The sequence below is a fragment of the Aspergillus nidulans genome, chromosome I, assembly GCF_000011425.1.
Source record: "Aspergillus nidulans FGSC A4 chromosome I".
NCBI lineage: Eukaryota > Fungi > Ascomycota > Eurotiomycetes > Eurotiales > Aspergillaceae > Aspergillus > Aspergillus nidulans.
In genome coordinates this window covers 1314593-1338881 of record NC_066257.1, presented here as the reverse complement: position 1 = coordinate 1338881, position 24289 = coordinate 1314593, and the positions used below count along the sequence as shown (strand labels likewise).

The window sequence follows — 24289 nt, the reverse complement described above, 5'->3', positions numbered from 1 at the left end:
CCAACCGCGGGCACGGCAAACGAAGGAAGTGGTTCTGGGCTCCTAGCGAATCGAGCGGGTTAGTCTGAGTCTTGCAATCAATCAGTGCTTTAGTTCTTATTGCTCACGTTTATGAAGATCACTAAGCTCCCGCGGCTAATCACATCCTCGTGATGGGCCAGTTGCGGTTCAGGAAATGCGAGAAGCGCGACCCGGTGGACACTTACCATTTAGACCCTTCCTTTCATAAACCATTGCTTTTTCCGGCTCCTTGGGCTATCCTCACCAATTCCAAAACATGGCAACGAGAATTGGTGCGGTGGATCCTGCTAGAAAGATCACGAGAGAGTTGGAGAGATGTGGTGAGTATAAATAAGAATACCGAGGCCATTCAGATGGTACGCTAGCTGCTACCCTTATACCTTCCATACTACTAGAGGTCTTACTGATAAGAAGTTGACCCAAAGTCCCTTAAGCCTGGTTAGTCAGACGTCGACTGTGCTACAATACAACGAAAATGTTGGTCAGAAGCCACCTCGACATGAAGGCCGAAGCCTTGCAGCCTCACCTTAACACAACAATCCAGGCTTGGTACCGGGTGCAGAACTTAGTCAAATACGGGGAAATTGAGATTGATGGCAATAGGCTAGATATACCCGGCGTGGTAGCAGTGGCCTGGTCAGTGGAGCAAATTTCTCAGATCTTCTTCAAGCTCATGTTCATAGTCATAATTGCATACCCAAGATCACCGAGGACCCAGCTGTCTTAGAGAACATTGATGCCAGTATAAGGTTACTAAAAGACCGCCTCAATCAAGGCTATAGCGTCTATGGTGTGTGTATTCTTGCATAGTTAGGCCATATACTTACCGGTATACAGGAGTCAATACCGGTTTCGGTGGGAGCGCAGACTCAAGGACAGACAAAATGACCGCTCTTCAATCTGCACTGTTGCAGCTGACGCAGGCCGGCGTCCTCTTAGAGTCAGATAAAAGTGGCAACCAAAACAAGCTGCTGGAGTCACACGCCATGCCTGCTTCTTGGGTCCGGGGTACAATGCTGGCCCGTTGCAACTCAAATCTCCGTGGACATTCCGCCGTCAAACTTTCTATACTGCAATCGATTGTTAAACTGCTACAGCATCGGATCACTCCAATTGTTCCTCTCCGAGGCTCTATATCTGCGTCGGGAGATTTGATGCCGTTATCATACATTGCGGGAGCGATAGAGGGGAACCCAGACGTGTACGTTCAAGTTGACGGCCTCGACATGCCTCGGATCATGAAGTCTATCGAAGGGCTACAGTACGCGGGCTTGGAAGCTCAGAAGCTCGGCCCGAAAGAAGGGCTAGGTCTGATAAATGGAACTTCAACGTCGGCAGCAGTGGCTAGTTTAGTACTGTATGAAACCAATCAGTTGTCTGTACTCGTGCAAGCGCTATCAGCGATGGGCCTTGAAGCCCTCACGGGCACAGCAGAAAGCTACCACCCTTTTATTTCGGCTGTCCGGCCTCACGATGGGCAGGTTGAGTGCGCAAATAACTTACTTTCCTTGCTCCGAGGCTCAAAGCTGGTACAGGGTCTAGATGGCCAGAAGTTTCAGGACCGCCCAGGCCTCATTCAGGACCGGTACGCCCTACGCTGTGTACCCCAGTGGGTCGGGCCTCAGCTGGAAGATCTCCTTCTCGCCCATCGACAAGTTACCACTGAGCTCAATTCGACATGCGACAATCCGCTCGTGGATGTAAAGTCTAAGTCAATCTATTCTGGTGGCAATTTTCAGGCAGTCTCGATAACTTCAGCCATGGAGAAAACAAGGCAGTGCTTGCAGATGTTTGGCAGACTTATTTTCTCCCAAGCGACGGAAATGATTGATCCCAGTATCAATAACGGCCTTCCCACTAATCTCGTCGCCGATGATCCAAGCTTATCATTTACCATGAAAGGGGTGGATATCAGCATGGCTTCATACATGGCCGAGCTGGGCTATTTGTCGAATCCCGTGAGCTCGCATGTCCAGTCAGCGGAGATGCGCAACCAAGCTATAAACTCCATGGCGTTGGTATCAGCTCGGTACAGTATGCAAGCCGTGGAAGTGCTGTCCCTGATGTGCGCTTGCGACGTGTATATCTGCTGTCAAGCTCTTGACCTCCGCGTCCTTCATAATACTTTCTTGGAGAAAGCGATACCCCAGCTGCACTCTGTTACAGAGAGAGTTCTGTCGCCGTTTCTGCCCCAGCCAGCGCTTGAGGACTTGAACAGATCTCTTGACCAGCATCTGACCCAGACCTGGCCGATGACGAATCGCCTCAGTCCTGCTGATCGAGTGCACACGGTAATTGAGAAAGCCATACCTGTTCTCCTGGAAAACCTCAAAAGCCACCGTGGTCCCAGCTTGGGCGACTTGGAAACGTGGAAATCACAGGCACGCAACTTACTCAACGTTGTATACCAGGAAATTGCCGAGTCATTCTTCGTGAAACCACACACCGCTGATTACCTCGGCGAGGGGGCTAAGGCCTTATATGTGATGGTCCGACAAGAACTTGGTATCCCGTTTCACCAGGGCTTCATTGAACATCCTACTGTTGAAAACGAAATCTTGAACGGCCGTCCTAAGAAAACAACTGGATCGTGGATATCGATCATATACGAGGCGATTCGTGACAGCCGCCTTATGGGCCCACTAATACAAGCTCTTACACCTACAGACAGCTAATGGTAGAAACTCTCGATCCTGCGTGATTCTGGAACTTGACTGGATTAAACCTCGTTCCTCCGTTATCAGCTGGTTGAAAGCCATGTAATATGGCTCCTTTAAATATCGTCTATGACTAGGCAGATAACAATAACAAACCTGTTGTCTTTGCAGTCAAATAGAGTCACCTCACCTGTCTTTGTTGTTTTGGTTGGTGTTATGGGGCTGCCTCACAGCATTGAGCACATTTCAGTAATAGTGAATCAATCATGAGGCTAGACCACTGCCCTAGCAACACAGCCCCTAGAGAATAGCAGGAATGTTCATAGCAAGCATTGCAAAATCTCACTCCTCAATTTTTTTCTTTCTGAATTCTTTTCTGCTAGTGCCTCCTTTCTTATTCTTTGTTTGCCCACCGCACCCTCCCTCTTCTTCCACGTGACACTGTGTGCCCTACTTAGATTTCTTCATACTTATGCACTTGGAGGTACTTGGAAGCACTCTTGGATATCTGGCTGCTTGTCCAAAGGCAGTAGGAAGCAAATGCCAGCAAAACGAAAGCCTCCGGTTATCGCGACTCTTGCCTCCTCGCGGAGCAGACGGTATCCGCATCAGTCTGGCACTGTGCCTGAGCCTGCGCATCAATCTGAATTCAGACTTGAACCTGGACCTGATCTTCAAATAAGACTCAAAGTTGAAGTTGAAGCTGAATTTGGACTCCACGGTACAAGGCACCATCAACCTAAGCCTTTTACACAGGATGGGTCGACCATCAGTGCTCGTCAGTTTCGTCCAGGTGAACTTGAGCCACTGTCAAAATATGAAGACGTCAGCAACGAGGACGACAATGACGGTTCAAATGTGGCTAAACGTCCTAGGATGGTGGTGGTTCTGCGACTGCCTCTATCACTCAACAAACCGGGGCCACGGTTTCAGTCTGTTCAGAGAGCCCATGACACGTCTGTCACTGCTACCGATCCATATCCGGATTCTGGCGCATATAGAGCAGCACTAAAGCGTGAGCATCCCAACTCTATAGTTGCCACTAGTGCTGTTAAGAGACCAAGGCGATCTCCTAGATTTCAACAGTCCAATGCAGGACAGCTCGAAGCCGCAGATGAAGTCCTGGATGGAGCCAAAGCTCATCAAGGAGTAGCGGGTGTCAAAAACAAAATTCCGTCTGCTACGAATAATACATTGCCCTCGCCTTCAAAAATGGTCGCCGCTATGGCCCGATCCTCTATTATTCAGTTCTCGTTCTCCAGTACCGGCTGCAGAATCCCTTCTCTTGATGACAACAATACTGACCAAGGGCCTTCTCGTCTTGACCCTAATACTCCTGAGTTGATCCGTTCCCAACCTTACTCTGGCCGCATGCGCCCTCGGACCCAGCTCGCTCAACACCTTCCGCCACTTTACAAGCTTAGTGACATCTTCAAGTCTCTTACGGAGCGGGCTATCGATCTGGGGCTCGACAAAGTTCTAACTCATCTTGGTAATAGGCGACTTCGTGTTGCTACCGTTTGTTCGGGAACGGAAAGCCCGCTGCTGGCGTTGGAGATGGTTAAAGAGAGTGAGTGTTGCCTACATATATCCTCTACTTTGCCGTACCTGGAATTGTGGAAACTTTTATTCATGGCTTATAGATTTGCAGAAATATTTCAACCGAGATCTCGATTTCAAGCACCTCTTCAGTGCTGAAATTGTACCCTATAAGCAAGCCTATATCGAGCGGAATTTCCGGCCCCGTCTTTTGTTTCGAGACGTAGCTGAGCTTAAGGATCGGGTCGCGTACGTTACTCCCGTTAGAAAAAAATCCCTTCATTTGGTTCTAACTTGAAGAAAACTAGTCGAACGGCCTACGGATCTCTGGAAAAAGTACCCAAGAACGCCGACATGCTCATAGCCGGCTTCTCGTGCGTCGACTTCTCTGGCCTAAACAACTACCGTAAGGAGCTCGACGAAACAGGCGAATCTGGTGATACGTTCTGGGGCATAATCTGCTACGCGAAGATCTACCGTCCACGCATGGTAATCCTTGAGAACGTCAAAACAGCACCCTGGGCTAAGATCGAGGGCCATTGGAACGATATTGATTACGTCGCAGTCCATTCTGACGTCGATACGAAGGCATACTATCTCCCACAGACTAGAGAGCGCGGATATATGTTCTGTGTTGACAAGCGTCTTCTTTCCCACCTTGCACAGAACCACCATGGCCTGGGCTTGGACGCAGATGAAATTGGCCTGAACATGCGGCGCGAATGGGTAGACACTTTAGCGGCATTTAAGCGTCCCGCGAGTTCGCCGGCTGGAATGTTCCTCCTCGACGCGGAAGACAGACGGCTGGAGCAGATAGAGAAAGATATGGCGCAGAAGATAGTAGCCTCTGCAGCCACAGTCCGGGCAACAGTTAATTGGGATCGGTACCAAGTGCGACACCAGGGTTATCGACTAAAGCAAGGGCTGGGTCATCGTCGACCGATAAGCAAGTCCCAGGATGATGGGACTTGTAAGATGCCGGACTTTGCGTGGCAGGTTTGGATGCGGTCTCTGCCGGAGCGAGTGTGGGATACGATTGATGTGAATTTTCTGAGGAAGTTGGTGGACGGTTATGACATGAACTACAAGGAGTTGGGAATCCTTCTTTCCAAATCTGCCATGCTTCGTTTTCACAATAGCTGATTCTGCATTAGGAGGTGTCTCGAATTATCTCAGGGACTAGACCGAGAGATGGATTCCCGCGCGTTTGGGATCGTCGGCTGCATCACGCCTTGTGGTATACCATATATGACGACTCGAGGCGGGCCTCTTTGTGGCCTTGAGTCACTTGCTCTGCAAGGTCTGCCTCTAGACAGGCTCCTACTGACGCAAGAATCGCAGCGGGAGTTGCAAGATCTCGCTGGCAATGCTATGAGCTCTACTGTCGTTGGAGCGGCGATTCTGTCGGCTCTGATTGCTGGTCACAAGGTGTTGAGAAAGGGTGACTTCTCACAAACATCAAAGCCTACTTCACGCACTCAGAAAAGCAGGATCACTCCCCAAGGCGATGTCGCCTTGACTTCAAGCAACATGCATCTGGACCCGGATACCGTCATTGACATTCTAAAGCTACGGGAGCAGGCTACTACTAGTGCCCGGTATTGCGTGTGCGAAGGACACAATTCGATACGGGCAAGTACCCTAAAATGCAACTTATGCTTATATACAGCCTGCTCCGAGTGCAGCGGAAATCCACAGCATGCTTACGAACGCTGGTTGGATCTACCACGCACCGTACCACTCGATTTCGTCAGTTCTCTCCGGTCTATCTTGCCAGGTAGACTAGCTGTACGTGGTATCACGCCCGACAGCTACAAAGAGCTAAAGTCTAACTCCTACATACCTGCTAAATGCTGGTCAGAATTCTTGGACGCCGTATTTAGGGCTGTTGGCGACGAGCTCCGCTTTTCGGACATCAACCGAAGTGAGTGTTGGACTGTGACCTACGACGGCAAATATTCCGTTTTGAAATTGGTTATTGAGCCTTTTGGTAGTATCACTTGGCTCTTTTTTGCAAAGCCGCGCGAAACAGACCCTGCTTTATGTTTGATTCGCGAGGTTCTCTCGAAACCCGTAGCTCGAATGACCCTGCCGGTGCCTTCACATCAAGCAGGGTCAACTTCTAGCTCTATCTTGGAAGGTGGGACTTGGGAAATATGTGCCCCGCTGTCTTCAAGCTGTTCATTGAAATTTTTTGGAACAGGAAGCAAGGTTGACTCCTACGAAGCAAGATGCGGCTTACAATTGCCCGCGTACCAAAATTCGCAGGTTTGGAGCCATATTATTGTCCACGGTGCTGATAAAGACATCAAAGACTTGGAAGTTGATGTACGTGGCACTTATGAGCTTCTTCCTGATTGCGGTACTGCAAATTCATGTCTGCATAGAAGACCAGCAACCGCGGGTGGAAACCCAACCATCTACCTCTTCTTGGATCCGACAAAGCTAGGCGAGCCCACAAATGACTCGTTTGTTTTTGCATTAGAGCATAGGCGGATCCCAGGCTATGCGACTCGGATGACTATTGCTGAGGTGTCGCATACGTGGCGCTCTTCGAAGGCAACAGACAAGGCTGAGACCGTCATCATCTATTACCGGAAGTGGATTCCTTGCCCCTTAATCTCACTGCAGCCCTACTCCAGAGAGACTGGCAGTTCTATCCAATGCTATACCCTAGACTCCAATGCCTCGGTAGCCATCACCAACGGCGAATGCCACAATGCGAATGTAACCTTGTTAGCATTCACCATACCTGCAGGTGTAGCTACCTCAGACTCTCACTCTCCTTGGTTTGCGAGAGAATGGGAGGCCATCAATCCAATTGATTGTCCAGAACTCCTCCGCGAGAACGCCTGGCTTCTTCAAAGGGCCGCCGGTTATTCGGACTTCTGCGAATGGAATCAGATCGTTGAAGCCAATATTCAAGGCCCGTGCAGGGTCTGTGTACCTCCCAAACCAGGAATCCTCTGGGGTCGCGACGCAAAGGGTCGGGTCAAGGCATACGAGGATCCGTATGGTGCTGCTCGGTACGAACGTGAGATCAAGTCCCGGCCGTCCGCTTTCTTGATATTTCGCAGAGAGTGTTATCAGGATATCAAGGCTATCTCTGCAGAGCTTCGCGTTACGATTAATGTCCAGACCCTTCTGCATCAGGCTTATGGAAGACTGCCGCACGTTCAGACCGGCTCACCTGCCGCGTCCTTTTACTGGCGCCTTGTACCAAACTCGTATGACGTTCGAGATTGCCTATATCCCAAGTTTGAGTTGAGAAGTAATAGGAATGATCCGCAAGCTTCGCAGCCGCCGCAGTTTACTCTCGAGGGGCGACCCAAACTGCGGCCCGAGCAGTTGCGTTCGTTGTCATGGATGATAGCGCAGGAAAAAGAGAACGTTGAGCCTTTTATTGAGGAGGAAACGGAAGAGGCGCTGCTGGGATCGTTGATGTGGCGTGCAGAGGGGAGAGTCACGGTGCCAAAGACTGTCCGGGGAGGTATCCTGGCAGACGACGTTGGCTACGGGAAAACAGCCATTATTCTAGGCTTGCTTGATGCATCGTTTGCAAATCTCAACATCGACCTGTCCGTCTCTCTTAACAGCACTGGTTTCGTTCCCAGCAGAGCAACACTCATCGTGGTCCCGCGAATCATGGTGCAGCAATGGCGCGCTGAGATTGCCAAATTTCTAGGCGACAAGTACAATGTTCTAGCCTTTTCCTCGGCAGCGGCGTTGAGAAAGACCAGCATCGGTGACATTCGAAACTCCGATATCATCCTGGTATCCCGGTCTGTCTTTGACACCGCGGCTTACTATCAGCATCTACGAAGGTACGCCGGCGCTTCTGAAGCCCCCGACAAGCCAGGACGTAAATTCGATGACTGGTTCCATCTTGCGCACGGGTTTATGAAACAACATGTTCGTGTGCTTGCTGAATCCGGCCCTCTCGCTTTCTTGCAGTCTCTGCGTAATAGACGTGCTCCGACGAAATATCCAGAAACCCACCAATACGCGCCGTCGAAGCGGTTACGGGGGAAGCAGTATGCGCTTGCAAACAAAGATCGGGACTTCGAGATGAAAGATGACCGACCGTACGCTGAGATATCTAGCAACGAGGAATCTTCCGGGACAAGCGATGGCGAATATGGGAACCCAATCATGCTTAAAGCCAAAATCGACCATCTCCTCCGACTCATCCCGCCAAAACAGTTTAAGAAGAATGAAGGGCTAGCCGGGGAACAGTCTTCCTCGCATGGAGAGATAGAGGACGACTGGAAAGGATTCGGTATCGATGGCGAGACCCAGAGTTGGGAAGCGGTCCTAGGCCTTCCCTTCCACGCCTTCCACTTCAACCGCCTTGTGATTGACGAATTCACCTACGCCAAAATGGACCGGCTCACGCAGTTGTTGACGCTCCAGGCCCGGTCAAAATGGTTTCTCTCTGGAACGCCGCCTTTGAACGACTTTGAGGACGTGAACACCATAGCACCATTCCTAGGCGTGCATCTTGGCATCGATGCAGAAGATGATATCAACTCACAACACTTCCGATTGAAAGAGCTCCGTAAGCAGCGCTCTGATGCTGAAACTTTTCAAGCTTTCCGGGCTCCGCGGAGCGAAGCATGGCATCGGCGTCGACATGAACTCGCGCAGATTTTTCTGGATAGATTTGCACGCAGAAACGTTGCAGAGATTGACGAAATTCCAGCTACCGAGCATATTGTCCTCGTTCGCCAGTCACCCGCTGAGAAGGTCATCTACCTCGAACTGTATAAGCAACTTATGACATATAATCGGCAGCTGCGGAGGGTGAACGGTCGAGGAGGAGACCAGGCAGAACGCATAGACGAGATCATTGCATATAGCTCAACACCTGAAGAGGCATTGCTCAAACGGTGTACATCGCTTGCGCTCCAGGGCCGTTGGGACGATGATGGACAGCCGGAAGCCGCTACCTGTGCCTCTCTTATCCGGACTCGCGAAGAGCAGCTGGATCAGACGAAAAACGCCCTTAATAACAAGCTAAAGCTCGCTGCGTGGCTCTACTGCTCGTGCAAGCATGAGCACGATAAGTTCAGCCAATTCATGAATAGCGTCATTATGCATAATTTTGGTGATAAGTCTGTTACGGAGGAGGTGGACCCATTACTCACCATGGCAGTCAAAGAGTCCAAACGCAGCGACTGGAGGTTCTTCTATTCCGGCTCTGACTCTGATCAGAAAACCGGCGACGAAGGCCAGCATGGAGACGTAGATGAAGACAGTGAAACTATCGAGGAAGAAGACGAAGACGAACTAGTGCTCAAACAAAAGGGTTTAGGTGGCCAGCGTAAGACTCAATCCAGATTTACGGCTGAGTCCAAGCTCAAACCCAGACACAAGCAGAAGTCGAAGGCTAAGCCTACTCTCACGCGAAAAGACGAGAATAAAAAGAACAAGAGCGAGCCTCTCCTCCCTACCAAACCCACAGAACCTCGAGAATTTGACTCAGAGCTCCGAGACGTCACAGGCGTGCTCCGCAAACTGGTCGTCGAATGGGTCCATCGCAAACGAGCCCTTCGCTTCCTCACAGCCGTCCGAAAGATCCAAACGAACCCGAATCCTCAGGCCATCCCTGCGTGTGACAATTGCCAAACCCAGCCGGGCGTTTTATCCAAACTGAACATTCTCGGATCGTGCGGTCATGCCCTCTGTTCAAATTCAGACTGCACCCAGAAAACACTTGAGAAGGAGGAATGCGTGGTCGAGGGATGTCGCGGGTCTGGCAAAAATTTTAATATCATTAACGCTATGACGCTTGGATGCGACACTACTTCAACTCCAACTGCCATGTCCAGCGATGGGGATAGTAACGGGGATATTGACCGAAGCTCCAAACACGGCGGAACAAAGCTCGAGGCGCTGATCAACATCATCACCAAATTCCCCGTCGAAGAGCGCGCCCTCCTCTTCGTCCAATTCCCGGACCTCATGACGGTCGCCTCAATGGCCCTATCCTCTGCAGGAATAAAACACATAATCATCACACCAACAGACCAGAAAACAAGCTCGAAAATCGAGAAGTTCCAAAAGGAGGGATTCGGTGATACCAAAGTCCTCATTTTGAATCTGGGTAATGAGATGGCGGCAGGATTGAACCTGCAGTGCGCAAACCACGTTATTTTTCTTTCACCGTTTCTTGCCGAAACGCAGTATGACTACGACTCTGTTATGATTCAGGCTGTTGGCCGGAGTAGGCGGTATGGGCAGACGAGACATGTGCATATTTACCATCTGCTGGCGAAGATGACGATCGACGTGAATGTTTTCCAGGAGCGGCGCGGGAACAAAGTTCTTGTTGAACGGGGTGGGCGGGCGACTTTGTTGGATGCTGAGGAGGCGGCCGAGGATGAGACAATGACTTGTCAGGGGCCGGCTATGGTTGTTGAAAATGCGATCTGAGCTTCTTTTCCAGGTCTTGGAGCTCCAGGTCTGTCAGGATACGAAGATTTTTATCGCCCTCTCTTGGAGTGCAAGGTTGATTGGTGGGACTGTGTATGGATTAGGATGTTTCGCATCCGCATCCTGATGTACATGAAAAACTGGGAATAGCAGACTGTAGCTAGATCGAATATGAGCATGACAGGTAAGAGTTCATTGGGTACTAAACCTTCTATCGAAGCTCCTGGTCCCTCAATGCAAGACCAGAAACAACATACTATACATACATAACCAGCACCCGATGGCCTTGTCCGTCAACCAGCTCGGGATGAAGGGGAAACGCGCGGAACGGAAAAAAAGAACCCAACAAGGAAACTAGTATATTCTTTCTTCTCGCTCTTTATGTGTTTATTGCGCCTGCTGCGCCTCCCCGTCCAGGGCACCGTCCTTCCTCATCATCGTCTCGGGATCCCACACGGGGTTGTGCAAATTCGTGAGACCAGCGCTGTTCTCGCAGCTGATTCTGCCGGATAGAGGGCCTGGAGCAGGGATCTTAACCTGGCCGGAGGTGGCGGTAGCGGATTCTTTGAGCGCAGTGAGAAGCTCCTTGATGGACTCGGGGGTCAGGTCTTCGTAGTAGTCGTCGTTGATCTGGACCATAGGAGCGTTGACGCAGGCACCGAGACATTCAACCTCGATGAATGTGAACAGGCCATCTTCGGTTGTGTGGCCTGGGGTGATACCGAGGTGTTCTGTGATGGCCTTGACGATCTTGTCGCTTCCGCAGCCGCCGAGTTGGCATGGTGTCTTGAGGATTTGTCAGTCATGATCACACATTTTTACGATGCGAAATGATACAGCGTACCGTCGTGCAAAGCTGAACAAAGTATTTGCCAACCGGCTCACGGTTGTACATTGTGTAGAAGGTTGCGACTTCGTAGACGCGCATCGGGGGCATCTCAAGGATGCGAGCGACCTCATTCATGACGCTGATGCTTGTGAAGCCGTGTTGACGCTGGCCGAGATCCAGCAAAGGCATGACGGCTGCCTTCTTGTATTGAGGGGGGTACCGGGCGATGATTTCCTCGATGAGCTGTTGGTTCTGTTCGGAGAACTTGAAGGGAATGGACGGGTTGTTCTCGGGGGTGTTGCGGTGCTATTCAACTAGTGTTAGCGTGCCCAATGACTCCTATTTTCTCCTTTCCAGTTGTAAAGGAACATCTCGAGTTCCACATACCACATGAAGGGTGTCGCTCAACCGTTGCGGAGCCGCGGAAAAGGGTCTGAATTGGGGCCGAGAGATCTGGCGAGTGAACTGGCGACCAGCCCGAGGAAGGGCGGGGAAAAATTTGGAAGCCATCGCCGCGAAAGGGGGGTGTGAAGGAGAATTAGAATGGGATTGATGGTGTTGAAGGCGTTGATGAGGTTGAGTTGGGACTCCGAACTCTGAATCTCGCGGATTGCGGAGCTGCGATTGGCCAATCAACGGCGAGAGATTACTCCGCCCGCCTCTCCTCTAAAGAGCCACTGCATCTTTTTCTATAGACCTGGTCTGGTATTTGCAAGCACTCACTGTCGGTAAGGAGACCGCCGCTGGTGATTTTGACTGAAATTCTTTGCGAATTTATACAGGCTATATGGCCAAACTCGCTATAATGGGACATTTGATACGCTCCAAAGGTCAAGGGCATTCCTTCACTGAACTCGGCTTGTTCTAGTCGGAATCGAATATATTATCACTCTACTCTGATCAGATTATGTGCTGGAGCTGGATGCTGCAACTAGCTTGATGCCGCTTCGATACACTATCGTTTCGATTGAAGGGTAGATCCATCTGCCCATTCCATCGCTATTCTAACTCGTTTATCGCTAAGCATGAAAGTCTACGTACAAAGCTTCGGGCTTTCCATCCATATATTTCTTGTCCAACGCCCAAATACAGGGTAATCAGGCTCCAGTATTGCCTATGTGACGACTACAAGAGCTGCTTTTCATGCCGATGATGTCAGACACATCAGGCCAGGTCTTGTCGAGTATGCGACGCTGCTCCTGGCACTTGTCGTTCTCAGAAAAGAATGACCTAGGTCGGACCAACTGTCCGTTCTGAACCGAAACTCTGTCATCGATGATTAGAGAAAAGAAAGAAGGAGGAGGTAGTAAAAGAGCAATTCTCTGCGAGAATAGCCATTGAGAGCGGCTAAGGGGATGCGCTCTCCATCTTACGGGTCTAGCTATAAGACACCCTCAAACCTCTTGACACATTCATCAATCCTCCACAGCAGCTCGTTCTTCCTTTCCTCCCCAATCCAACTCCCTTTGACACCATTTTCCGCAATAAGCCTCCAGTCCGCCACGCTCAGGTTAAAGGCCTCCTGCACCGCACAATAGCACTCCAGGATATAAGCCCCAAAGTACGCTGGGTCGTCGCTGTTGATGCTGAACCTCACTCCAGCGTCCAGGAACTTTCGAATCGGCACCTCAGCCACAGACTTGACACACTTCAATTGCAAGTTCGATACCGGACAAACAGTCAACAGCACCTCCTCCCTCGCAACTCTCTCCATCAGCTCTGGGTCCTCCCCAAGCCGAATCCCATGGTCAATCCGCGTAGCGCCCATATCCAATGCTGCAGCAATATAAGAAGCATCTCCCTCTTCTCCCGCATGCGCAGTCAAGTTGATGCTCTTCTCCTTTGCACCGAGATAAATAGGCCTGAACAAATCCTTCGGCGGTCCGACTTCACTACTCGAAGCCCCAAGGCCATGAATGACGGGATTCCTGCCATCCAGCCCCAAATCACCCTCGTTTAGCGCTGTATCGTAGAGCCGTTGTGCCGACTCCAGCGGCAAATGTTTCAGAAAACACATAATCAACCTCGTAGAGATTCCCAGCTCCTTCTCTGCCCGCTTACAACCGTCCACATACCCATCAACAATAACTCTGTACTCCAACCCCCGCTCCATATGCACCTGCGGGTCAAAAAACACCTCGGTATGGTGAACGCCCTCCGCGTGTGCCCGCTTGAAGTACGTCCACGCAAGCTCTGCAAAGTCGCTCTGTGTCTTGAGGACCGTCATCCCTATAAAGTAGAAAGACAAGAAGTCGTCAAGGGAGCTGAAATGTCCATACCGCTTGCTGAGGGTTTCAACAGAGGTATAGGCTGGGTTTGAGGACGGAGAGGGGAGAGATACATTATTTTTGCGTGCCATAGAAAAGATCAGAGGCGGCTCGAGACAGCCTTCGAGGTGTACGTGGTGTTCGCACTTTGGGAGGGAGTGCAGGAAGGCGTGCCATTGGGATTGGTAAGGAGTGTTTGGGGGACACATTCTCTCGGCGTGATTGCTGGTGGTTTTAGAAGTAACTTGTTAAGTGGAAGTGCAAATGTCGACAGAAAGAAATAGAAAGCCCAAGGAAGATGTCTATATATATACTGGGCAGAGTCTCCAAGAGTAGAGTTCTACTCCAACATCCGGGTAATGTTCTTCAGCCGTGATACAAGCTTATTTCATTAGCCCACGGGCGCGTTTCTCGATCATTGAAAGCCAATCAACGCCCTGCGTGGTAGCCTAGGACGGTGTGAGTCAAGGAATCAGAGCTGGTGACTCAAAATTGAGGAATGATATAAAAGACGGGTGATATCCGTGGATCCTCCATTTCGCAATATATCCACATTTATCTGCAACGGAGAATGCCGAAGACGGAGAACGGAGATGGTCATTACTTCTAGATTCAACTTATAATGTGGAAGAAAACGTGTGAGAAAAGGAGAGGATTAGGTAAACCATGATTCGTAAAGACTCGCCTAACACCGCCAAGTAGAAAAATGCCTAAAACAAGATCATTGGAGATACGACCATACCCAGAATCCCATCTATTTTTTTGTCTACACTTTAAAGGTTGACCCAGCTGCCTTTCTAAGTCGATTCATCACAGCCGCAGCCAGGTACTCGGTATCAGAAACTCCCTCGACATAAATAACATCAACTTGCTTCTCATCCATCGCCCGCAAAGCCGCGAATAGCCCGCGTGCGATATCCTTGACGTCTGTGCCCAGATGACAGTCAAAGACTTCCTTTGTCTTCCCGCCAACAGGGATGGAGAATTGGACCAGGCTGCCGACAAGTGACGCGGTTGCCTTCGCCATCTTCTCAATATCCTCCTCAGGTAAGAGCTGAAGCCCGCGCTTCCAGGTCCGCGTCCGCACAAGACCAATGGAATGTGCGCCGACGGCAGTATCTTGTAGATCTCGCTTGACATGATCCACGATCGCCTGAGACTTTGAGCCAGCTTCGAAAAGAACGACGCGGGCTTTCGGCGAGTAGTGTCTGTATTTCATGCCGGGAGCACGAGGGATCTCCTTCACGTCGTACGTCCCATCGTGGTATGCAAGCTGTACATTTTCCCACCCAGGACAAGTTCGCAGTTCTTCAATACTCACGCCACCAGGCCGTAAAATGCTCGGCGGATTTGAGAGCCCATCGACGACTGTACTTTCCACGCCAACACCGCACGGTCCGCCGTCAAGGATCAGCTCAATTCGACCCTGCAAATCATGGAACACATGCTCTGCTGCTGTGGGCGACGGCTTCGTCGACGCATTCGCTGAAGGCGCAGCCAAGGGTCTATCGGCAACGTGTATCAACAGCCTTGCTAACGGCGACAAAGGCATGCGCACTCCGAACGTCGTAAGATTAGACGTAACCTCCGGCGCAAGACGCGAGCCCGACGGGTTCGGGAGGAGAATTGTAAGTGGGCCCGGCCAGAACCGTTCGATCAGGGCTTTGTAGATGGGAGGAATTGTGCTCTGAACGACTTTCGTGGGGCAGGAAGTATCCGAGGCAGGGTTCAGCAGCCGATTAAGCATCTGTAAAGAGTCGATATGTACAATGAGCGGATTATCCGATGGCCTTTGCTTCGCCTTGTATATGCCCTGTACTGCATCACTTCGCGTGGCATCGGCGCCTAGACCGTATACTGTCTCTGTAGGAAACGCAACGGGCACATCGCTCGTCCGGAGGAGGTTGGCAGCCTCTGCGATTGCAACGGCCTCAGGCGTGTTCCGGCCCTGTTCGCTGGCCCACCATTCTGCCAGCGACTGATCTTTTGCCGGACCGTCGGTGTTCAGGCGGATTACTGATGCGATCCGCGTTGACTTTTTCGAGCTCATTCTGGCTGCCTGTACGATAGTCACCGTGGCAGGTCTGGTACAGCTGCGCGGAAAACCGCGAGCAAAAAGACGATGCGTGGAAGGGAGCAGATTGGCTGCTTTCCCCGCAATTGACGAGATTTGTGTGAGTCTAACGAAGTATGAGGATGCCCGATGAGTCAAGGCCGGGAATCAGACCTGTGGGGGTGTTGATGAATTTGCTAACTGCCTCATTGAGTCAGCCTGCGCATCACTTCTGATGTACATATCCTTCTTGAATTTGTGACTTACCAGACCAAGACACTGCGGCGTTCAATCGAGAACATGAAGCTCTGGACGATCTTTGGAAAATCTTGCGATGACGTCGGTTCCATGACTAAGCATAATAACTTGACTAGAGGATTAAATCCATATACAACTGGGGGGTTATAACTCCCATAGATATAGTAGTCTAGAGTACGTTATCCTCTAATACAAAATATATATATATATTTATATTCGTTGAACCAATATTGCTTCAGCCATGTTGTGGGAATGTACGTTTGGTATTTGATGCAAGACTCGCGATATAGGAGCCGCTCCTATCTGGACAGACATTACTCCGACCTATGCCTGTAGCCCAGCGAGCTTAAATCTATTTCTTTTTACCACCTTTACCTCCCTTGTTACCACCCCCGCCCTTCGCCTTGCCTTTGTCGCCGCCACCGCCAGCGATCATAATCCGTACCTTGCTTACTGGTACGGTGTTGATGATCTCAGTATCCTTCCATGCCTTGAGCAACTCACCCTCTTTGGCGCGGAGTCTCTCTGCAGCGACTCGACTAATTCCCAGATCCTCAGCATGCTCCTTCTTAACCTTGCCCGTTGTAGTCTCAGCCAACCATCGTCCTAGAATCTCCTTGACGGCCTTGCCCTTCTTCACTGTTCCAGGCTGTAACTTGACTCGGTACTTGTATCGACCAAGAGAAGACCACGGCGCGCATATCGGGATAGCCGCCAAGATTTCGTCGTCGACATGAGGCGTCCCCACGAGTGCAGGTAGCCATTCAAGATCAGCCGCTTCGGCAGCGGCAGTTTCCTCGTCATAGTCATCAGTTGCTCCTTCCTCAAACAAAGCCTGTCGTTTGCGCTCCGCCTGGGCGGCTCGTTCGTGTTGCGCTTTGCGGCGCTTCTTTGCCTCTTCAGCTTCTTTCTCCCGTTTCGCCTTCGCCTCGGCTTCGGCGGCGGCTTTCTGTGCTTTGGCGTTGTTTGCGCCCAAAAGACGAAGCGCCAGTGCTCGTTCCTCCTCGTCTTGATCCGCATATTTGGATGCAGCTTTCTTTGCTTTGCCTTTACGGCCGCGGACTGGGGCTGGGGCGGGCTTTGTTTCGGGCCCAGTGGACGTTCCGTTAGCTGCTGGTGTTGAGCGGTCGCTTGCAGCTTCGGACCTCGCAGTTGGTGTGTCAATAGGCTTCCCTTTGCGCAGTAGGCGTTTTTCTCTTGCAGAGAGGTGTCGCTTCCCTTGGGATCGTGGGGTAGCTACGCCTTCGGCGTCGTCCTTTCCCGACTGGTCATCTGCCCGCTCGTCCTTCTCGTCCTGTCCTTCCGCCTCTTCGTCTGCCTCGCCTTGGCCTTCATTCTCTTGCGTATCCTCTTGTTCAACGGTACCTGCGAGATCTGTAACTTCTTCTTTGTGCGTCTCCGCCTCCCTGCATGGTGTCCGTAGAGGGATGCAATTGGTTCTCTGTAAAAGTTGCATTGTTGTCTCCTTGCTCGTCATCTGACTCTGAACCTTCCGCTTGTTCCTCTTCCTGCTCCTGCTTCTGTTCCTCCGCCCCGTCAGCCTTCTCGGAAGCCTGAATAAGCTTATCTGGGTTTCCTTCCTGAACATTAGCAATATTATCCTCGCCTGTCACCCGAGCTTGCGAAACAAGTGCTTCTTCAGATCTAAAGCTCTTATGGTTGACGAGGCTTCCCTTGCTAATTTGCCACATTACAGCAAAGCCCAGAACTAGCTGTGACGGGGCAAGGAAATTCTTTTCCCCTTTGACAAGAAATTCGCCAACAGGTAGAAGGTCGCCGACAGCAGAAGTCTTGGATACCTGGGCCGCATCAACCCAGTATGCGGACATAATTGCTTTCGAGTCCCACGCCGTCGAAGTCGCAACACAAAGATTGCCCGCCTGTGATAGGGTCGTTGGGGATATGGAAGAGCTCAACGCTCCTGGTTTGTTCTTGACTATCATTGGCGTGGCGCCCTCCAGGTCGGCGTGTACGAATACGTCCCCCTTCCGGAGATATCGACGGTAGAGCATTTCGCTTTGCATAGAGTCGCGACCACTGAATACGTTACTATTAGCATCCACATTTTGTCGAGGAGATAAACACTAACCCAAGAACTAGATATCCTTCCGAAGAGACGAAAAAGAGGAATTTCTCGAACCAGAAAGGCTTCCTAGCAGGTCGCAGGACCTGCTTCTCCTGCTTCAGATTACGCTTGAGATCATCCTGAACTTTCCTTTCGTGGCTCTTTAGCGCCTTTGCAGAAGATTGTGATGTTTTCTCAGCCTTGACCGCAGCCACCTTCTTCTGCTCGTAGTATTGTGAAGCGTTGGCCCAAGGGCTAAGGCCGAGATCGATATCTATCGTCAAACCTTCGGGTTTCTTCTGCGGGCTTGCTGCTCCCTTCCCTTCCTCCTCATCAGAATCTTCAGACTCGTCGCTTGAGAAAAGCTCCTCTACCTCATATCCTTCATCTCCAGCCTCCCTGAGTAAAAGCGTAATTGTGTTCTCGTGGAGTTTCAGCGGCAATTTGATTAGACTTGCGACTGGGTTTCCGCGTTTCTGCTCCATCTCTACCAAACGCGCAATTTCAACCCAGTCCATGCCTTGCGCAACTAATCCGTTGACAGCATCCATTGCCTCTTGCACACGATCCATATTGTCCTGGATAGCGCTTGCCTTCCGAATATGCAACTCTTGGGCTTGCTCAAGAGCCCCAATGCGCTTTTCATGTTCACTCCTCAGCGAATCGAGCTTTTTCTTGGCCGCACTCTCCCGTTCCGTCAATCGTGATTCTAGTTTCTGGGACTCGATGGATGAGAAATATTCGTCGACCGTCGCATTCATAGAAGGGTATTCCAAAATGGTGAAACCGTCCTTTCCTTCAAACTGTCGCGGCTTGAATGGATGGAAATCTTCGTAGAGTAGAGCAGGCTTCGAGGGCGAGTCGTTTTTTTCAGACTCCGGTCCTGGCGGCTTTGGACGTGTATCTTCCTTCGCAACAATAAACCCAGGATGTGCTTTATCCGCAGACAAATCCTTGGTTACGTTCTGTGCCTCCTCTAGAACACCTAAGACCACATCAATAAGACCCGCATCGCCCAGGACCTGATCGAGCGGCATTGCGGGGTCAGCGGCTCGAGTTGCAAAGGCATGATCCAGTAGGAGCGGTGGGTATTCTGGGAATCCCTGGGATAGAGCCCTACGCAGAACGTCTGTACTCTTTTTCTTCGACTTCTTGGGCGCGTCGTTTTCCTGCGCGAAAAGAGCCTTCGCTTTCTCCAGCGTCTCTCGAATTCGGTCTCGCGTGATCGGCGGAATGCCGCTGTAGTTCTGCTTGTTCGTCACGGTGTACTTCAAACCGACCTTTGCTTCCTCCATTCCCTCACCACCTGGTACCTGACGAAGAAGCGCGATAATTGTGTAGTCTCGGTCGGTGATAATGATGTTCCCGCTTGCGAAGAACTCGAGCAACATGTGATACATGCCATCGCTGAAGCTGAAGTCGATGATGCGGTCAGTGCCGATTTGGGTTACTGAAGTGATGCGGCGGGATTTGAGGTATTTGCGAAGGCGGCTCACGAAGCCGGAGGGCGTTGCTGCTGTTGCTCGCGAGTATTGAGTCACATGGCAGCGGAAACCAGAGTCAACGATCAGTTGTTTGCGGTGGTCGGGTTTGGCGACTTTGAACAGGAAGATTCTCTAGGTAGGAAAAGGGGTCATTATTCGCAATAGGGACAGATTTGTTTATGCAACATACTGTTGAAAGGTCATAGATGTTCGACACGCGAAGGCCAACTAGTTCTGAGGCCAGTTCTTTGGATATTACCTGCAGGTGTCATAATTAGGGAACATTGTTTCGAATGTTTCTAGCAAGCGCTTACCTGAACATCCAGAGAAGAGTATCTCTGCTTCATTTTGTGGTTTGTTTTCCTAGTGCCCTTTGCATGGAGCTGTCGGAGAAAGCAAAGAGTTTTGTGCAGGCCCGACTTTAAGACGTGACGTATGCGGGGCATTTCTCACTCATTCTGAATCATTCTAGGGCTTCTAGAAAGCCAGTAGCCAACGCAACTTCGAAGTGGCCTCAATAATGGACATTGATTGGTTATATTTACATTTATTTGTAAACATAGTGTTGGCATGCTGCCCACTGCTCACTGTCCAGTCACCATTGTCTACTTCGAGTCACCAGCTAATCCTCGACACAGAAAAACAGCCCGCCGTAATTCTATAGAGCTCTCAGCTCTTGAAAACACCGTCAAAGAAAGGGAATCGAGTGAATAGAATAAGTCATGAATCAACAATGAGCAACGCATATAACCGCGCCGAACCCGACCAAATCGCATAAAGTAAGAACGAGAAACAAGCGTCCATGCAATATTCATGCAAGTACAAAAGCAACATAATAAGTCTGCTTTTCCTCCAGTCTACATCTGTCGCAATCCCTCCGCCAGACGTCGCTTTCCAAGCTCCCAGGCATTGAGCAGGCCTTGTTCGGAAAGATCGATACTCTTTAGGTTCGGTGCGTCTGGTTGAGGAGCACGGCTGACACGGGAAGCAATCAAAACGGGGTCCGTCTCAAGAATGATGCCGTCGTCGATCAATTCATCAATGGCCAGGGCGACCAGGTCGTAATTCTCGACAATTGTGCGCTTGTCCGTGGCGCCCCTAAACAAATATTGTGTTAGTATCCGTCCGCCCGGATCCTTTATAGCTATAATGAAACGCACTTGAAAAGTATCCCCAAAGCATCACGTAACGAGAGAACAACATTATAGAGTAGAACTTCGTTCTCCTCCGCACCGCCAACCACATAGAGCATCACATCGCTCTCCAGCTTGAAAACGACAATTCGATTGTCGTACAGGATCACGTCGCTGGTCTGTTTATTGGTTTTCTCTAACAGTCCTTTCTCGAAAGCCTTCTGTTCCTTGAGCGTCGGATAGGGATTGGCTCCTGGGTAGTCGGTGGAATTGGGGGCAGCGCCGGCTGGGGGGTGAGGTGGTGAGTAGTATTTCGCGAAGATGCGAGAGCCGTCATCGGCCGACATCACAAGGACAGCATTGACGGAGAAGAGCGAAAGAGACCCCATTTCAAGAGATTTGCCGCGATATGTTAAGGCAAGGTGACTAAGTGGTTGGCTGTTTGAGAGCCTCCGTTTACTGTCAAGCTGTCCGCTACTCGGAAGCCGCGCCAATGTTGTTCCGTGCTATACTATTCCTGTGCTGCTTTGTTTAGCAGACTCCCGACTCAAGAACAGTCTTGATTTCTCTAGATTTCTTCTCAATTATATGCATAGTGATGAACTGAAGATTTCATATAATAGTGCCAAAGTTATAACAAGGGCACTGGTGTTGGTACTAGGGGGCCTGGGGATTGTTTATGTAAGAATATCATTCAGAATACCGCTGCGGCCTATATACGTTCATTGTATAGGTTTAATTACATAAAACTCAATGTATACCGTCTTCATGAGAGCGGGTTGAGAATAAGTAGAGAGGCGTAGTCATCATGATCAACATAAAGCAAGACCGGGGTATTCAAACATGATGATATCTCAGTAGTCCAATTACAAACAATCTCCAGGATCCAACAGCGGCGCCTTCACAGTATAAGAAATACGTAAGAGCCTTAAAGACAATACAAGAAAGGAAAGTATAAATAGGGAAAGGCTTGTCATGAAAATAGAATCAGTGCTGGCTGGATTCGCTCGAGCCCGGTCGGTTGAACCATGAGATCCAGCTACCTCTGTTAGCCTTCTTGCGAGCAGCTTCCTCTTCTTCAGCAGCCTTTGTCTCGCTGACCAGTCGTAGCGGTCGTAGCTTGCTCTGGGTCATAACTGCACCCGTATAGTTCGTCATACCGTTGCTTGAACGAGGAGAATTAGAGGTCGCACCAGTCGACGCTGTGTCATTGGGAGGGTCACTTGACACACTTCCCGAACTGCTTAAATGGCCGCGCTCTGGCTGACTAGACAACGAGGGGGCACGACTGCTGACAGACATGCCTCCTGGCACATAGTTTGCCCCAGTGAAGGTGTTTCGTGAACCAGGTCCCATGATAGTGGGGCTGATAGGGCCGCCGGAGTTGCGCCCGCGGTACATTTGGCCGACAACAACTGCAGCACCCAAGTCCGTCGTTTGCTCAGACCTGGTCCTACGATGGCCACGAACTGACTGAGCACGGTTGATGGGAATGCTAGGTGCTGTTTGCGGGTTCTCGTGGGCGCTAACAGAACCAGGGGCGGGAGGAGGCGGCATCATGCTGGTCGGACGCGAACGTGGTTGAGGTTTGTTGTTCTGGCCAGAGACAACTGATTTGGCTCGCTGCAAGAATGTCTGCTGGTTAGGATCCTCCTTCTCCGGAGGCGTTGGCGGAAGGTCTTTATCACTGCCGGCTTGTTTTCCAGTTGGTGGCTCGTTGTCGTTCTTGTCTAGGATATGCTCAAACCCTTCATGCTGCAAGAGGCGACTGATAATGCGCTCGATATACAACGTCAGGGCTTTATTTTGATCCTTGAGCGCCTTAAGCTCTGACTCAAGCCTGCGGCTGTCGTCTGGTTCTGGTCGAGCATCCGCAGACTCCAACTCATCGGCCAAGGAGCCCAAACCACCGGCGCTTTCCTTCGCGTCTGAGGACTCAGGATGTGCTTCCCGCATAAAGTCACCCTTGGCGAAGTCGCCATTAAGAGTTCTTTCGCTAAGGAGCAGCTGATAGCTCTCGTTATCCTCCATCAGACGAGCATTCGCCATTCGAGCTTCAAGGAGTTCTTTTTCCAGCTCTCTCTGACGGCCGCCACCTTTGTTTTCCATCTCCACAAGCTTGATCTGGGATTCGGCTAGCTCGAGTCGCAACGACTCAATCAGTTTATCCTTCTGCAGGAGCAATTTGGAGTTGTTTCGCGACGGGCTCCGTTCGATTTGAGACGAAGGCGCAAATTGCCCATCGATATCTGGAGAGGCTCGATTGCGGAAACTGGCTGTAGAAAACGTTTAGTTCTCATATTCACGGAAATCGACTATACGGGATCGCGGCACTTACAAGAGCGGGAAACGTTCTTGTCACTGTCAGCACTGATGCGCATATCCTTCTGAGCGACGGCCTCCTTCAGGCGCTGGATGGTGGCCTGCATCTCTTCTTCCCGGCTGGCTTGCTGCTCCTTCTCCTGCAGCATGGCATTCCGTTCTAGTTCATGAGCTTGCTCCAAATCGCGGATCTGCCGGACATGCTCACGGATCTCGCCGTTGAGTGCTTCGATTTTGCTATCCTTCTCATGCCCTTGGTCCTCCAGCTTGGCTTGCTCTGTCACGGCTTCGTCGAGGCGCATTTGCAGAACGCCAAGTTGTTTGCGATACTGCTCGGAAGCCGTCTCAGCCTTCTGCAACTGCTCCTTTAGATCTTCAATAAGCGCCGCATTCTGAGCCCGCGCTTCTTCTTCGGACGGGTCCGCGGTGATTTTAGGAACGCTTGACATGCTCAGATTGGACCGGCCAGGTTTCCGAGCTGCCGCTCGTGCGGACACCGGAGCTGATCCCCTGAGGGACGGACTTCGGGATAAGCCATTTGTTGATGTAGCAGTCGGTGACCTATTATGACCTCGCGACGGCGTGCCATTTGCTGTGGATTCTGTGGCGGAGGTCTTGTTGGCATTGGCTGGAGAGCCAGTTTTGCGAGGCGTCGCAGACATCTTGGACCAAGAACGGGTATTGAAAGCAGAGTGACTCGAAAAGGGGAAACAGGTGAAGACAAAGGGTCCGGAAGACCAAAGCCTGGTGAAACACTGGGAAATTAACGGAAAAGTTTCAGGAAGAATGTCTGAAGATTGTAGTAGCGGTCAAAACACAGCCGGAGTAGTAGTGGACTACCACTAACTACGGTGGGGGGGAGGCTTTGGTAAAATGGCTGGAGAGTTCTCGCCACCCTCGTTCAGAAGTAATAGGGAATTGTCAGAATCTCAGCACGATTAAATTAGGCGTAGGAGAGAAACAAAGGAAGCGAGGAGGTTATGTGCAAAGTTAGGGATTCTGACGGCCAGCATGCGCGACAGAGGATAAATTATTCTGGGGGATGGGCCAATCTGCCTAGGGCCCGTATGGAAACGCCGATGGCGCTCATATCGGTAACCTCACCAACTACTAACAATCATCATAATTACCCCGAAAATAGCTACCTGACACCGTTTAGATTCAGTTATCGAAGACTGCTTACTCTATTTTCAGCCAGAAGACAGCTATTACCCCTCATTAGCCTC

General features: G+C 50.7%; 8 protein-coding genes across 8 annotated transcripts, besides 1 other annotated feature; 2 read left to right on the top strand and 6 right to left on the bottom strand.

Annotated features, from left to right (window-relative positions):
• Positions 1-24289: part of a sequence feature (contig 1.104 1606..297769(-1)) that runs on past both edges of the window.
• On the top strand, positions 497-2696 carry ANIA_06075 (uncharacterized protein; the record flags this gene model as incomplete). Its single annotated transcript, XM_658587.1, has 3 exons — positions 497-657; positions 705-811; positions 859-2696. 3 exons carry the CDS (start codon positions 497-499, stop codon positions 2694-2696), a joined length of 2106 nt encoding a protein of 701 aa, XP_663679.1.
• Positions 3219-10652, top strand: ANIA_06076 (putative SNF2 family helicase; the record flags this gene model as incomplete). Its single annotated transcript, XM_658588.1, has 5 exons — positions 3219-4248; positions 4322-4466; positions 4526-5242; positions 5372-5853; positions 5887-10652. 5 exons carry the CDS (start codon positions 3219-3221, stop codon positions 10650-10652), a joined length of 7140 nt encoding a protein of 2379 aa, XP_663680.1.
• ANIA_06077 (complex I 24 kDa subunit family protein) lies at positions 11040-12029 on the bottom strand (the record flags this gene model as incomplete). The annotated part of the gene is made up of 3 exons (XM_658589.2): positions 11869-12029; positions 11497-11787; positions 11040-11438 (listed from the first exon to the last, which is right to left on the bottom strand). The coding sequence occupies exons 1-3, from the start codon at positions 11989-11991 to the stop codon at positions 11040-11042; spliced, it is 813 nt and encodes a 270-aa protein (XP_663681.1). The 5' UTR covers positions 11992-12029.
• aah1 (adenine deaminase nadA) lies at positions 12863-13957 on the bottom strand (the record flags this gene model as incomplete). Its single annotated transcript, XM_658590.1, has 1 exon — positions 12863-13957. One exon carries the CDS (start codon positions 13955-13957, stop codon positions 12863-12865), a length of 1095 nt encoding a protein of 364 aa, XP_663682.1.
• Positions 14407-16037, bottom strand: ANIA_10771 (L-threonylcarbamoyladenylate synthase). Its single transcript, XM_050612038.1, has one exon. It carries the CDS (start codon positions 15796-15798, stop codon positions 14515-14517), a length of 1284 nt encoding a protein of 427 aa, XP_050467012.1. The 5' UTR covers positions 15799-16037; the 3' UTR covers positions 14407-14514.
• ANIA_10769 (putative DUF814 domain protein) lies at positions 16412-19955 on the bottom strand (the record flags this gene model as incomplete). Its single annotated transcript, XM_658591.2, has 5 exons — positions 16412-17465; positions 17542-18096; positions 18149-19740; positions 19799-19867; positions 19923-19955. The coding sequence occupies 5 exons, from the start codon at positions 19953-19955 to the stop codon at positions 16412-16414; spliced, it is 3303 nt and encodes a 1100-aa protein (XP_663683.2).
• Positions 20185-21151, bottom strand: ANIA_06080 (coatomer subunit zeta). The gene is made up of 2 exons (XM_658592.2): positions 20769-21151; positions 20185-20706 (listed from the first exon to the last, which is right to left on the bottom strand). Exons 1-2 carry the CDS (start codon positions 21128-21130, stop codon positions 20466-20468), a joined length of 603 nt encoding a protein of 200 aa, XP_663684.1. The 5' UTR covers positions 21131-21151; the 3' UTR covers positions 20185-20465.
• Positions 21729-23997, bottom strand: ANIA_06081 (uncharacterized protein; the record flags this gene model as incomplete). The annotated part of the gene is made up of 2 exons (XM_658593.2): positions 23080-23997; positions 21729-23017 (listed from the first exon to the last, which is right to left on the bottom strand). Exons 1-2 carry the CDS (start codon positions 23723-23725, stop codon positions 21729-21731), a joined length of 1935 nt encoding a protein of 644 aa, XP_663685.1. The 5' UTR covers positions 23726-23997.